This window comes from Lissotriton helveticus, assembly GCF_964261635.1.
Source record: "Lissotriton helveticus chromosome 1_1 unlocalized genomic scaffold, aLisHel1.1 SUPER_1_unloc_14, whole genome shotgun sequence".
In the NCBI taxonomy this organism is placed as follows: domain Eukaryota; kingdom Metazoa; phylum Chordata; class Amphibia; order Caudata; family Salamandridae; genus Lissotriton; species Lissotriton helveticus.
The window spans coordinates 1,392,191-1,408,300 of record NW_027611653.1 but is presented as its reverse complement, the minus strand read 5'-3'; the positions used below and the strand labels follow the sequence as shown (position 1 = coordinate 1,408,300).

The following is a 16,110-nucleotide window of genomic DNA, read 5'->3' as shown; positions in this document are numbered from 1 at the left end:
CGTGTCTTTGAAAGAGAAGAGTTTTAAAATCCTTTCGGAAGATGCGGAAAGAGGTGGCAGTGCGGAGGTACGGAGGAAGCGAGTTCCAAATTATGGTCGCACAGGGCCTCCAGTCTGGGCAGGTTTATTGTTTTGACCCCGCTCTCATTACCAGACCCCCCCTCCAAACCCAGACCCGCCCCCACCCACAGACCACACCCCCAAACCCGCCCCTTTGCAGTTCCCAACCTAAGTTCTGTGGTGGGTGGTAAGAATGTCGCTGCCGTGCCGCCGCCAGCGAGAGCGCAGCTCGGCCCGGCTGGACCTGCCCCCGGCAGAGGAGGAGCATTCACACCACAGGCCCCGCCCCAACATTCACTGACCATGCCCCACAGACCCCACCCCACACCCACAGGCCCCGCCCCAACATTCACTGACCATGCCCCACAGACCCCACACACACACCCAGCAGAGGAAACACATTCCCACTCACAGGCCCCGCCCCCACAGGCCCCGCCCCTTGCAGTTCCCAACCTAACCTGTGGTGGGTGGTAAGAATGCCGCCGCGGTGCTGCCGCCCGGACCCGCCCCTGGCAGAGGAGGAGCATTCATGCGCACTCTGGAAATAACCATTCAATGCCCCCAGGCTGGGCAGGTTTATTGTTTTGACCCCACCCTAATATCCACGGACCCCGCCCACTGACTCAGACTCCGCCCCACATACACAGACCGCGCCCCTACCCACAGGCCCCGCCCCTGACAGGCCCCGTCAGCACATCCACAGGCCCCACCTCCTTTCTGTTCTCATACTTTAATGCTCTTGACCGCTGCCTCGAGGCCATGTCATACCTCAACTCTTTTGTGCGTTCGGCCTGTGAGAGGCGGTGAGGGAGGAGCGGCCCTGAGATGGGGGCAGTGGAGCCTGGCGGAGGGGAGGGGACACACCGAGGGACTTGGGCTCTGAAGGTGCCGCCAGGACAACAACTCTGATGAGCTGTAGCTGCGCATGCGCAGGACACACGGTGTGTTACAAGTGGCTATGACTGCGCATACGCTGAGAATAGCGAAGCACATGAAACTGTAAGATTGTGCCATTGTGTATTGAGCAGCATAGCTCATAGGTTGTGATGTGTGACATTTTTATAATTTTTGTTTAATAATGAGTGACATTTCAAAGACTATGAGTGACACTTTCTCGCGAGCAAAATCAAACAATGAAGATAAAGGAAACAAACAAATATTATAAATTACTATCCACTGAGCAACGAAAAGCTCTAATTGTATCTTAAAATTGCTTAAAAGCACCAGAAATGTAATGACACTAACGAGACATAATCTCACCCCCACCATGCAGATTATGCAACATTTGTATTGACTACACCAGGTTGACAGGTGATGGCAGTTGGTGGGAGCAGTTGCCACTTGAGGAAGTAACAGGATGTTATTTAAGTGCGTGCGGGAGAGCCCTGTGATTACTTTGCTGTGTCTCTCCCTGCACAGAGAAACTGGATCTCAGCAGCCAATTAAATCATTTTCTGTAGTTTCAGTAAGTTGTTTAAGTTAGGGGTGGGTGCTCTGGTTTCTGGATGGTTTGGGCAGAGTGGACAGGTTTTCAGTTTGCCCATGTGTGACATTTATAGGCTTTCAGAATATTTATGAGTACAATGTCAGTGGTTTATGTTTGACACTTTCTAAATCATTAAAGAAAGCTCAATTGTCTTTTCTTGTATTTTCCGTTTTCATAACTTCTTCTTGTAACTAGCCCTTGTCATAACCCATTGCCTCCAGTGCAAAGTAAGGAGGCTTTTGACAGAAGCTTTCACCAAGATTCATTTCCTTTACAGACCCAAGATGTGTTCACATTCTTGATGGCTGCAGAAGTAGTTCCTCTTTTAAAGCACTAGCAGGGCCACTTATGAAGACAGAAGATAACTCAATTCTGATGATGATGTCATTAGACAAAGAACGAGAAATATACCTGTAACAGATGCCCACGGCTGCTCTCTGGACAGGATCATTCTTAACCTCCTGGCCCCAGGGTGGCAGCTGTCCCCGCCGGGGCTGCTGCAGGGCTCTGGTTTGGGCCTCTCAGATCCAGAGGCCTCTCAGCTCTTTGGCCTCAGAGACGCCGCCATGATGTTGTTTGGGGGGCGGGGAGGTCAGGAGCACGAGAGCGGTAGGAAGTAGTATCTTCGCTGCGCACATGCGCAGAGATGACGCGCGGTCCTGCGCACGCGCAGCTATGAGACGCTGTCACGATGTTGTTTGGGGGGCGGGGGAGGTCAGGAGTACGAAAGCGATAGGAAGTAGTGTCTTCACTCCCCACTTGCGCAGTGATGACTCGCGGTCCTACGCATGCGCTGTTATGAGACGCTTCATTATGTTGTTGGGGAGGTCAGGAGCACGAGACCGATAGGAAGTAGTATCTTCGCACCGCACTTGCGCAGTGATGACTGGTGGTCCTGCGCACGCGCAGTTATGAGGGGGCGGGGAGGTCAGGAGCACTAGAGATAAAAAGAGGCCTTCCCTCAAGGAAAACAATGTCACCCTGTGAGCTTTGATACACAGGGGCTGCGAGGCGCTACAGCGCCAATGTATGTGAGCAGGCACGAGCAGACGCAGGGGCCGCCAGCTCGGACTGGGAACCAATTCAACCACTTTGGGTCGAACGAACCCTTCCTCGAACCCGAGCATCATTCCTCCCGGCTTCTTTCTGTGTTCAGCTGACTGCAGAGGCGGAAGGACCCTCCCCCCAGTGTCTGTGCAGCGACCTTCAGCTTCAGACCCTCACCGACCCCCCAGATCTGCCCCCAGCCCCTCAGACTCCAAACCTGCCCCCCCCAGACTCCAAACCTGCCCCCCCTCAGACTCCAAACCTGCCCCCCCCAGACTCCAAACCTGCCCCCCCTCTCAGACTCCAAACCTGCCCCCCCTCAGACTCCAAACCTGCCCCCCCCTCAGACTCCAAACCTGCCCCCACCCCCTCAGACTCCAAACCTGCCCCCCCCTCAGACTCCAAACCTGCCCCCCCTCAGACTCCAAACCTGCCCCCCCCCAGACTCCAAACCTGCCCCCCCCCCTCAGACTCCAAACCAGCCCCCCCCTCAGACTCCAAACCTGCCCCCCTCAGACTCCAAACCTGCCCCCCCCCCAGACTCCAAACCTGCCCCCCCCTCAGACTCCAAACCTGCCCCCCCTCAGACTCCAAACCTGCCCCACTCAGACTCCAAACCTGCACCCCCTCAGACTGCAAGCCTGTGCTGCTTTTTACTGCTCTCTGGGAAACCCTGCATGTTACTGTGCATTTCACTGCACACAGAGGTATTTAACGCTTACTCTTTAATTCTGTGCACACTGTATTACTTGTATTACTTGTAATACTGTATGAGACATCTTTGCACACTGGACTGCTTTTTACAATACTATGTGAAATCTGTGCACATTGTACGTGTTTATTACTTAACTATAAGAAATATGTGCACATTGCTTTGCTTTTCATGGCACTGTGAGAGATATTTACAGCTTAAAGAGGTAATCTGTGCACAGGGCACTGCTTTTTACCACACTATGAGAAATCTCTGTGCACAGTGCACTGCTTTTTACTACACTATGAGGACTATGTTCACAATGGACTGCTTTGTACTGCACTACAGGGGGGCATGCACAGTGAAAATGTGTACACTGCACTGATGTTTACTACACTGGGAGAGATGCTTATCGCTGCACTGCTTTATACTGCACTGTGAGGAATCTTTGCCACCACTCTTCTTTACCTGCACATTTGAGGCAAATTTACATTCTCATTGTTGCTGAGATTGGACTCACACACCCATCGACGTGCAGGCCGCGCCTGGCTGTGTCTGGCCAGAAAGAGGCACTTCCGCCTTGTACTCTGACAAGGAGAGTGTCCACTTCTCCTGCTCTGCCGTGGTCAGCATCCCCCTCCTTTCTTCCTCTTCTTCCCTCTCTTTCTGTCTCTGTCTCGCTCTTCCTCACTTGCTGAATGAAAGCATGACTTCAAGAAACGACGCTTACCCTCTCTTTCGTCTCTTTTCCTTCATTTGTTCCCCTGTGAAATGGATCCAAAAGAGAAAGAAACACTTTTGCTGGAAATGTCGTCTAGTTCTCAAATTTTTCTATTCCAAAGTGCAGCCTCGGGATGGAAAGAAAAAAAGGTTCAAAATAAGAAAAATAACAAAGTAAAGCAAAACAGAGGGGTCACAAAGTGGCCAGATTGGTTTTATTCACACCTAAACACATTAGCGCCACTTCACGGAGTTTGCCAGTGAAACAGTACTTTCGTTTTCTCGTCTTTCTGTTGGTGTGTGGAGTGGAAAACGTTTAATGCAATCCTTAACGACTGTTTAGTTTTATAAAATGTATACCACAGCTCTGTGTTCAGAGATGTGGTCTTTTTAAATCATACTATTTACGTTTTGTAAGGATGTAAGCATATAAGCAATGGACATTGAAACGGGTCCCTTCCGAGTGTTTACTTTTCAGGCAAAAACACGCTTTGCTTTCTAAATAGTGAGTGTAAACGTGTTGAGGTAACCATGTTGTTCCAGTTTATATCACACATGCTTTACTTAATCTTGCATTCCCTACAATGTGTTCAGTTGGGTGTTGCAATTGCTTTGCGTGAAAAGTTGGTTCTAGAATATGTCAAAAATGTATGCAGATCAATATGTGGCCTGGAAAATTAAAGAACCATAATGCACAATGTAGATAGAGTGTGACCCTATCTGGGATGTGGAAATATTTTGCAAATCTAGTTGTCCAAGGGACAATAAGCTACAGCAATCTTCTAGCACTGCAAATAAATCAAAATGCCTGGCCTACTTCATAAATCAATTATACGGGCTTCCAAAAAAATGTACCCCTTATGTGTAGTGCGGACTATGACGATATTGACTTTACACAGTGAAGCTTTTGCTTGAGGAAAAAAAGTTGTATAAAATTTCATAGTGTCCGCTGTACTGGAAAATCAATATCATATATTTACATAGTATACATTTAGCATAAGGTATTGCAAAGAAATAAAATACAATAACAAGCATTTCAGACCCAAGCTGGTATTTACAAAACATCTGTGATCCAGCCGTAAGTCAGAAATGGACATACACGTTTGAGTGTATCTTAAGTACAGCTCTGTTTTCTCCGGCAATGTGAAGGTTAGCTTTTCTAATACATCAGGCAAGAGCAGGGGTGTGAGGAATCCTTTCTTAGGAGATAGTTCTGAAGATTTCATTTCAACTTACAGCAAAGTATTATCTCACAAGGTGTGCAGGGTTCTCATTTGAATGACTGTGACATTGCAATACATAATGGCCATATAGAAAACTCATTGGTGTACCCCAGCCTGACCTCACTTGTGGGGCAAGCGGCGGGGTAGACAGGTTTATGACTGAGGTATTGCAGTCTTACCAGCAGTCCCAAACAGAACTTACAGTGATACTTGGTGATGAGTTTATAGGATCGTCAACGAACAAGACCTCATTTTTTTTTACAGTGGGTCAAGAAGAGCATTAAAACTTCCCAAAGGAGAGTGCTACGTGAGAGTCTTGGAGGGCTTGATTAGATCCCAGAGCCATTTCCATTGCCTGTGCTAGCGAGGCACAACTGATACGAGAACAAGTTGTGTAGCAATGCTCAAATATGAAATGGCTAAACTCGTGATTAGCCGGTATCAGGGCTAAGGAAGGGAAACTCTTATCAATCTTGTCTGTTCCAAGCAGGCTTTTGATGTTCTTGGAACTAACTGTAAGAAATTCTGTCTATGGAAATTTGTTTATATGCTTATGATACACCGCTGGATGAATCCTGCGTTATCAGTATGAACATGGTATCAAAAAAGAAGACAGCGCCATCAAAACGGTTGTGGTTGGACCACGAGGTTTCACCGCTAATACTACCACAGTGCTGTGATAGAATTAGACATCGGCAGCAACTTTAACACAATTGGCCATATGCATGAACACATTTTCCCATAGACACAGAATGGGCAAAACCCTTTGAGGCATCTGGCCCAATGATTCCATCTTGAGTGGCCAGTATTTGTCATAATAGTCATCCTCCAGTGAGAGCTATGTGCTTTGTAAGAAAATACAGATCACTGCCCAGAGTGTGTCCTGAACCATTCATGTCAGACAGAAACCAAAGATGCCTCGTCATCAGAACATCAAATGTTTTACTTATTACGGTTTAGAGTATGGTTTGGCCCAATTACTGCTCACTTACCAGTAAGGTGTTAAAAATTCGATCCTCAAGACTGGCTTTTCTTAACTCATGCACACTATGGTTTAGGCAGGAGCCAATGAATGCATGCAGAAGGCGACTGGCAGGAGATATCTCCAAGCAAAAAAAGCACAAATAGTCTAATGAATAAAATCACGCTGAAGCTGCTTAACATGCTCAAAAGAATCCCCGGCTGAAGAGCTATTTACCGGATGCTGGGGCATGTTACTGAGCTGGGTGCAGGGTAGGCGTATGAGAAGCAAACATACACAGTGGCCTGTGTATCGGTTTTACATTGAGCTGTGCACACATGCTTTAGCCTTTTGTCCCAGATGGTCATCCACGAGACAGGTGATGAGGTTACTTGGTGGAAGTGTGTCACTTTACTTGGTGGAAGGGTGCCACTTTACTTGGCGGAAGTGTGCCACTTTACTTGGTGGAAGTGTGCCACTTTACGCAAGAGGGGAAGACAGCATGGGCAGCTGTAAGAAAGGGTGGTAGGTTGAGTCATAGGGAGATTATATGGGGAGAGATGGAGATAGGGAACAGTGGGAATGTTAGGGCAAATACAAGAAGAGAAGTCACAGAGAAGTCACACAGGAAAGTACACACACACCGTTTAGCATGAGGTGACATCAGTTTCCAACATCTAAAAAACTGAAAGCATCCTTTGTCTGGGTCAAGTGCATTTCAAACTGTGGTGGTGTCTGACCAGGGACAGCAGCTAAAAACAAGTTTAACAACAAGGAATCCATCAAAGCCTGTGGCTTAATCTAGGGAGGGAAATGCAAGTGATTGTCTGATTCTTCCATTACAGAACATTATCCCACCATGCCTTGAGAGAGAGAGAGAGAGAGACACACACACACACACACACACATGCACACACACGCACACACGCACACGTACACACACACACACACACACACACACACACACACACACACACACACACACCCCTCCCGTCCCCCACTATTTATTCATTAAATGTATGGCTTACACAATGAGCCCCTTGTTACTGATGGGTTCAGCAGGGAGATAGTGTTACCTTTGGGATGGGGGTGGGGGTTACTGAGTGAGCCTTTGGTAGTCTAAGATTTGTGAATGGAGCCAGAGATTCTTTGCTAGAGATGGCTGAAGTTTCACAGTGGATGCTGCTGATGGCTTCGCGGTTACATGTGGAGCTACTGTTCGGCTGGTTCGAGAAGAGGGAGGGATGATTGAGAGTTGAGTTATAGATTTAGACATGATGAGGGAGCTAGACTGTCAACCAGAAGAATAGCAGCGGGCTTCAGAGGGGGGAGAAGAGATGTGAGTTTGGGTCCTGGAGGCTTGGTAGTGAGGTTACACTGTCAGCAAGGTAAGGATTTCATTGGGTGCAAGAACAAGGAAAGGGTTGGACATGGCTACAGATGGATCAGGAGTTTGCTGTGGATCAGAAAAAGATATGAATATTAGATGTGGCTAAAAGTGTTGGGTTCCTTAGGCAATGCAGGGGCTCGTTTTGGTGCCTTTTTGGTTTCAACCCAGAGTTTATGGTCACTGTGAAACACTCTATATAAAAGCATTCCTGTTGTTCTCTGGCTCCTATCCTACATCAAGCCTCTACTCAGAGCACTCTAATATTTGTTGCTTCTATATTTAGTTGCCTCTAACAAGACCGTCTGCTTGTATGTCTGTGCTTTGCGGACAGTATGTTTTGAGCTGATGAATAACTTCACTGCTGCCTGCTTCGAGGTTAAATCTTGCGATTTGAGGTCCTCTCTAAATGTTACAACCTTTGTGAGGTGTAGTTGATTGAGCACTTTAGAGGCAGCTGACCAAGAAGCCAAATCAGCGTCCAAGGAAATACTGTGAGACACAGGGAGGTGTTTAAAGTCTGAAAGCAAAGCACGTCTAAGCTTTACTGATGTGGAGGACTCCAGGGCCTTGTTAATCTATCAACATCAGGCAAGAAGAGGAACAGGGCACCTTCAGAGTCACCACACTCCCTCCTCAAGTTCTACGTGACCACTGTTAAGAAGCCAATTGTATGCCCTGCATTAAAAAGGGTCTCAATCCTTTTTACATTTCTTCATTAGTGGTATATCTGAGGTAAACTTTCCTGATGTTGACCTAGTGTTGGCATACAATACATCATGCTAGTGAAGTTATACTCTGTTGGCTAGGTTAGCAGCTGTTAAATTTAAGCACCAAACTTCTAACATTGCTCAACTTAGCTACAGTGTGTGATCTTTGGCAAATGTTCAGAAAACTGTTTGCACTTGGATAAAGGCTTCCCCCTTTCCCAGGCAACTGTACATTGACATATTAAGTGTTTTATTGATTAGGAGCACACCACCACTTTGTTTAAAACAGTATTAAAATCAAGATTACAGAGACCGAAAGGTACTCAGATTAGGTCCCAGTGAGTGCCAGTGGGGCCGCTATCGTGTAAGGAGGAAGAATTACCATGTAGTAGATATCGGCAACAGAGGTTTCTTGCGCTCTCAAACGGTGAGCGTTTCATGTCCCACTATGTCTCAGACGCATTTCCTTGGGCATTATAAACCAAGTATTCATGATAATACATTTTATCCCACAGGGATCTCTGCTTTTTAGAATAATTTCCCTAGTTGGAAGATATCAGTCTCAATACTGGTTGATGCCTTGCTATGGGCTCCAGCCTATCCTGGAGGAACCCTGTTCCCACATAATCTGGTTACAGCTAGGTGAGTCAATTTGGAGTCCTCCATATGTTTTTGAATTAATTTTATTGGATAACACACACCATTCTTGAATGAGGCTTTCTTTCCCCCGTACAGGCTTTAGTTAATTTACTAGTCCTGAGGAAAACCTGCCGTGATTTGTATACACTAACACACCAGGGTCGAAACATCGACGACATCTTATTGGTCCATGATCGTGGTCAACCATCGCTAATGAAATGAATGATGAGATAGGGTGTATGTTGAGCCAGTTGACACAATAAGGATAGACATTTCTTTATTTGTTTCATGTGCATTTTTTTGTGTTGTGTTGTATCAAGCATTTTTGCATGTTGTGTCATCAGTCACATTGTTCGATATTTGTGTGTCCGTGACAGCCATATATGAAGAAAATTGTGTATATTATTTGAGTATATGATTTGGAATATACAAAATATTTATTAGTTATTCATGTGTTGTCTAGATTATTATTGATTGTACCATGGGTGTGTTAAATATTGGTTTAATATAGGGCCACATTCGATCTATGTTGTGTATATTGTTTAAATAATTTTTGAGACCATATATTGATCTGCATACATTGGTGATATATTCTAGACACCATCTTTTCACACTAAGGAATTGCGACATACAACAGAACAGCTTTATCCCTTTATAGAAAGTTTGCATTTTCCTGCCCTAGCCATTTGGTGCCTGCAACCTGTCTCTGGTCACATTACTGGGTGAAGTTGGCAGTGGGGCTTTCTGTATTCCTCCTACACAGTCACAAATAATGGGAGCGAACGTTTGACTGGATGGGCCATCGCTAGCAGGATGGGAGGAAGCAGCTGGGCCCAGCCTCACTTACACCTGAATAGGTTGTATCCTGTGTGCACACAAAGGTCTGCATACTCCCTAAAGTTTAGTGTGGAGCCACAGTAGGAAAAACAGGGCATCTGTGTACTTCAAGGGCAAGCGTCATGAAGCTTCTTCCCACTTCAAAGGTGTGTGTATAAAAGAACCATCTCTGATACCACTCCTTCAGTATGCTTCTGAACCTGTGGATACTGTGCCAGGAAGAAGGGCTGCTGTGCTGCTGAAGGTCTGCCTCTCTGCTGGACTCCTGCATATCTGTGCATACCTGTTGCCTACTGCCCTCTTGCCTGAGTAGGAAGGACTGGACCTGCATTGCTTGAACCCAGAACGACTCCAATGGCTGGTTGGCTGTCCTCCTGAACTGAAGCCTCGGGGACATAACATGCTTTCAACAACCCAACCTTGCATCTGCACTTGGACTCTACCGTCTGCGATTCTTTCCTGCCAAGTTCTGTCAACCAAGTCCAGGACACTTCGAAGTGGGCCTAAGGTACTCTGCTAGCCTCTGTGGATCCAGAAGAACCAACACATCTCTGCTGTGCGGCTCAAACCCAAGCGGAGCCAACCCATCACTGCACTACATGGATCGGAACCGCTGCAAAAAAACTGCATCGAAGCCTGAGACTGCATCAGAACGGCCGCTGTGTGACACATCCCCTACACAGGCCCTCACATCCCCCACCGACGGCAGCCTCAGCGATGGACTCCGCATTGCAGCCCCACAGCTCCTCTGAACTGATACAGCTCACCAACTGCGCAGCACATCTCCGACTTGGACTTCGCATTGCAAGCCGTCATTGATGATGACGCAACAGAACCTCACAGTGCAGGCACGCCACATCTCCGTTCCGATGCACCGCCTCAGCTGCACGACTCATGTTCTACGCGGATCCACAGAAGGCTCCGCAAAGTGGATTTAAGGTACTCTGTTCAGCAAGCATAACTGGGTCCTTGTAGCCGACACACACTCTGTAGCGGTCAGCCTGAACATGTTACTGTGTCCCGACCTGCCGTGACCAGATAGCTTCAGCAAGTACTTTACTCTTTTGACGCCATTTACTCTAAACACTTTAATGTTCAATATCTCCAGTTCTACTAATTCGATTTTTGTCATGCTTTATTACATTTAGCTTTATTTGTATAAGCTGGTGTAGGATCTTTTTGTGTGGTGTTTTCACTGTTTTTCTAACAACCCCCCACTGTCTGATTATGGCATGAAGCTGTTGTTTTCCTTTGCAACTCGGCAGTTATTTTCCAATTACCTGGCCGCATCCCTAGTCGCTGGTCTGTTCTGTATGTGACCTTTGTATCCGCACAGTAGGCCATCAAAGAGGTATCTAAATATATCTCTGTTCCAACTTTTTAATGAGGCTTTGCTGGATCAGTGCCCCACCATGATCCATTCCCCACTATGCTGCCTCTACAGAAATGGACACTGCCAGTACACATTTAAGCAATTTATGCTTTTGAGTCAGTAGATGGCTACTAATGTTTAGACGGCCCTGCCAGTTGTACTCCAGTTCTGTTAAAGACATTAAACGGGGCTGGCTCAGTCAGGAGTACTCTCTTCAACCCACCATCGTAGTTACCGTCCATGCATACCCTCATAATTGCATAATCAATACATCCTTTGGAATTAAGCCCCTTCTTACGGAGAACATGGGCCTTTCATATCAAAATCAATCAAATATTTCTGAATAAGACAGATATAGAACTGGAATGAATTATTGGAGTTTAGAGTATAAAGATCATTAATTTTAAAGAAAACAATAAGTCTGACCTTTCAGGCTGGTGTTGCTCAATGCGTTCAGCGTCTGAGAGCTGCTGCCTTCGACCACACATCGTGTTGCTTATCATCTGCTGTATCTCTTGTAGTTTGATCAGTTTTCACAGGCAACAGGGAAACTAGTGCTACGTGCCACAAATTAACTTACCCAGAAACATTGTAAGACTGCCATAAAGTTAGATGCAAAGCTAAAGTGCACACTTCTTTGGCCCTGTATGCTGGTTAGTGCACCATGTCCCTCATGTAACTAACCCATCAACATCACCCTCCAATGTGGCACCATCAGTTTATCTGCTCTTCTGACAACACCATTTACCTTGGACAACTGTATTTATTCATGCTGCTCAATTTATCTGCCATTCTTAGCTAAGCACAAAGGGTACATTTGTTTTGTTTTTCTCAACTAATCAGCACATTGGACGTCCACAACCATTGGGCCTCAGCAATTGCTAAACCTCAAATAGATTACCCGCTTGCCAAAATCATTTCATCAATACCATTTTCACCTTCAGTAATCCACATTATAAGTTTCCAGACCAGGTACATTACACCATAAAATAAAAAGTATCAATGAACCAATGCCATACAGCATATTGTAGGAGCAGGTAATGAAGCCAGCCAGATCCATGTACACAAATATTTGATGAATGCCACAACACTGTGAGCTGCAGCCTACTGCCTTAGGTCTTCTGTCCATCTCTTACTCCAAGTGCTGTTCTCGTTTAAAACAAATCTTGACTATATGCAGCTACAGAAAGCTGTAACTACGCAAGTGTTCTTTCTTTACTAATTTACTCTACGAACACTGGTAAATCAACACATTTTCTGAAATAAATAAGTTGTGACATGTTCAACTGAACGTTTATTGAAATATCTGTTTATAGTGAAATAACCTTGATAAGTTTCAAAGATGGTACAGCAGAGATGTTTTTATGGCCAGTTAAATATTGTGCATGCAAATTCCATTATCTTTCCATGTAGTAATTTTAATTTTTTTACATTCAACAGACAAAAACCCTTGAATGCACAAAATGTTTATGAATAAAGAAGAGAATGATGTAAATCTGCAAAAACAGCCAGAGTAAATAAGCTCCAATATTAAAGAAATCCTTCACGTCCGAGACAGAGGACCCCGAGCATAAACTAACAGATCCTGGAAGAAGCAGTCAAGGGCAGTTCAGTGGATGTAAGAGTCTGAGTTGTGCACCTCCACGCAACAAGACGAAGAAAAGAACTCTAGAGAATTAAGGCAAACTACCTCCTGTAGACAAGTCCAATAACAGCATTTTATCATGAGATCTGTAGGATGTGGTTACAGCAATGCTTTGCTGTCCACAATTATAACAACCCACCTTTCAGTGCTGTAGGTGTACTGCAAACACATTCTAACTAAACAACCAGAGAAAAGCACAATGGAGTGGAGCCAGACAACTGAAGGGTGAAGGACAGACAAGTTCTACTGTCTACAATACAAACTTTTTCCCAATTTGTTGTGACCAGTAGGATGATTAATCTTTATCCACAAGCACGCAACACCATTATTGAATCTAAAGACACAATCACCCACTAAGAAGGGCATTTAGTGATAATTGTACTTTGTTAAATCCGAAAGAACATTTCTGAAATATCACACACTTGCAAGGAATGTGAGACTAACGCAAGTGCTTTATCAACCATGTTGGCCCATCCGGAAAAGCAGTCATAGGATGAAGAAAAATATATACCTGATCCAAAGAAAGAAAAATCTTACACATCCAGCGAAAGCTTTAGTTTGTCATCACTACTAAAGTGCCGTCAGCAAACGCACACCGAGGAAAAATCATTCAACTGCAGTGAATGTGTGAAGAGCTTCATTCAATTATCAGGCCTACAAAGACATTTACAAAAACACGCAAGGGGAAAATCTTACCATTGCAATGCATGTGGAAGGAGTTTTAGTGACTCCTCAAAGCTAAGGATTCATCAGAGAATGCACACAGGGGAAAAAACATTCAAGTGCAATGAATGTGAGAAGAGTTTTAGTAGGTTATCAACCCTAAAACAGCATCAGAGAACACACACCGGGGAAAAGCCATATCACTGCAATGAATGTGGAAGTAGCTTTAGTCAATCGTCAACATTAAGGAAACATCAGCGAATACACACAGGAGAAAAACCTTTCATATGCATTGAATGTTTGAAGAGCTTTAGTCAGTTATCACACCTACAAAGCCATCAACGAAAACACACAGGGGAAAAACCATATCATTGCAGTGAATGTGGAAGTAGTTTTACTGAATCGGCAAAACTCAGGATTCATCAGCGGACACACACAGAGGAAAAACCATTTAAATGCACTGATTGTGGTTGTAGTTTTAGAGAATCCACAACATTAATAAATCATATGCGAACACACACAGAGGAAAAACCATACCATTGCAATGAATGTGGAAGCCGTTTTAGGAACTCCTCATATCTCAGGATTCATCAGAGAACGCACACAGGGGAAAAGCCATACAAGTGCAGTGAATGTGTGAAGTGCTTTCGTCGGTTATCATACCTACAAAGCCATCAGCGAACACACACAGGGGAGAAGCCATTCAAGTGCAATGAATGTGAGAAAAGTTTTAGTCAATTGACAAACCTAAAACAGCATCAGAGAACTCACACTGGGGAAAAACCATATCAGTGCAGTGAATGTGGAAGTAGTTTCAGTAACTTATCAACATTAAGATATCATCAGCGAACACACACCGGGGAAAAGCCATTCAAATGCAGTGAATGTGAGAAGAGCTTTAGTCAATCGGCACACCTAAAACAGCATGAGAGAACTCACACTGGGGAAAGACCATATCAGTGCAGTGAATGTGGACGTAGTTTTAGTAAATCTTCTACATTGATGACACATCAGCAAACACATACAGAGGAAAAGCCAAGTGCAGTCAATGTGAGAGGACCTTTTGTCAACTATCAAACCTACTAAGACATCAGTGAATACACACAGAGGAAAACCCACTCAAGTTCAGCTAATGCTTGAAGAGCTTTTGCTGATTTTCACATCTACAAAGCACCAGTGTTTGCACACAGGAAAAACTATTCAAGTGCAGTGAATGTGTGAAGAGCTTTAGTTAGTCATCACTACTACATAGGCCTTCAACAAACAGACCCAAGGGAAAAACATTCAAGTACATTGAACAAGTGAAGACCTTTTTCTGATTATCACCCCTTTAATCCTTTGAATACCATAAGCAAAAGTTCACCTTAATGAAACGAGCATAGAAGTAATCCTAGAGGTGCAGCAAAAACGCAAACATTTAAGGCCATCAACATCCTGTCTGTGAACATACTCAGGAATAAAAAATTGCAGTCCTTTTGAGATAAAGGAATTACTCAAAATAATAAAATTATATGGAATCTTCGAAAACCAGATTATAAAAAGTTGGTGATAAAAGACTGGATTGGTAAGAAAGAAGAAAAAACAGATATTTGTAAAATTATAAAAGTGTCTGTTCTCAGCGATTGTTCATTTCTTTAAACCTAGGAAAAAAATACAAAATACCAGCAAAACATACTGGGAGACGAGCACAATGTGAACTAAAATAAAATACCATTGTTTGTTTTATTTATTTAGGTATAGTTAGAAAGAAAAAACATCCAAGTACATCTGATCATCCAATAATGTGAACAATGCTTGGACTAAAAAGGGTCATTAAAAACTAGTTTAAGGGATTAGTTAATAACCCTATAAGCCCAGCACACTAAAACTAATTTAACAAGCACATACTGGTGGAAATTCATAGCTGGTTCGGGTGTTAGGTCATTTTGCGGAACATTGCTGGTTCTGTGGCCGCATCTAGAGAACAGTGTCCAAAAGCAGGAGAAGTGAAAGTGTGAAAATATGAGCTGCAACTCTCAGGCTTGATGCGTTCAGTTATGGTATGTTATGCCAACTGTATTTGCAAGACACGCTGATCACCAATTGAACAAAAACAGGCTCTGATGGGGAGGGGGAGTTCCTTCTGGTCTTGGGGGCGATTGGGAGAAGACATATCTGGGAGTGAGGTGATGCAGGGATGTGGTTGCGGAGTCGTCCAGCTCATCTGTGTTGCCTATTATGGGTATGGAAGTGAATGTGGTCGTTGAGCTACGCAAGGACTAAGATGTGGAGTGCCTTTGTAGGTGAATGTGGGGGGATTGAAAGTGGTGCACTTCTAGATGGGGAGTCAGTGAGGGTGATGTATGTCCATGGATAGAGATTGCGTATGAGTCTGCTGCTGTGGTTTGAACCACTTGATATTTGTTGGTGAACTTGGTGGTTGTACCTGCATAGGGGGTGTTGCCGTAGTCTAGTCTACTGGTGAAGAATGCTTATCTGACACTCCTGCTGCTGTCTAGTGAGATCCGTTTGAATATTTTTCTGAGCATCTTGACAGTGTGGAAGCATGTAGCTGCTACTGTGCTGTCCTGGCTGGTCATGGAGATTTGGCTATCGATTGGGATACCCATTTCCTGGCGTTGTGGTTGGAATGGATGTAGGGCCTCTGGTGCTGGGTTACCTGGCCAGGG

At 44.8% G+C, this 16,110-nt stretch overlaps 2 protein-coding genes across 2 annotated transcripts in view; one reads left to right on the top strand and one right to left on the bottom strand.

Moving 5' to 3' along the window:
- Positions 1-2,056, bottom strand: part of LOC144805533 (uncharacterized) — a 297,575-nt gene extending 295,519 nt beyond the window's left edge. The window contains exon 1 of the mRNA XM_078672068.1: positions 1,958-2,056. The gene's annotated coding sequence lies outside the window, so the exon portion shown is untranslated. The remainder of the gene's footprint in view (positions 1-1,957) is intronic.
- A 10,815-nt stretch (positions 2,057-12,871) lies between these two features.
- LOC144805540 (uncharacterized) overlaps positions 12,872-16,110 on the top strand; it is a 215,678-nt gene continuing 212,439 nt past the window's right edge. The window contains exons 1-2 of the mRNA XM_078672072.1: positions 12,872-12,928; positions 13,271-14,485. Coding sequence (XP_078528198.1) covers positions 12,872-12,928; positions 13,271-14,485 — 1,272 coding nt within the window. The remainder of the gene's footprint in view (positions 12,929-13,270; positions 14,486-16,110) is intronic.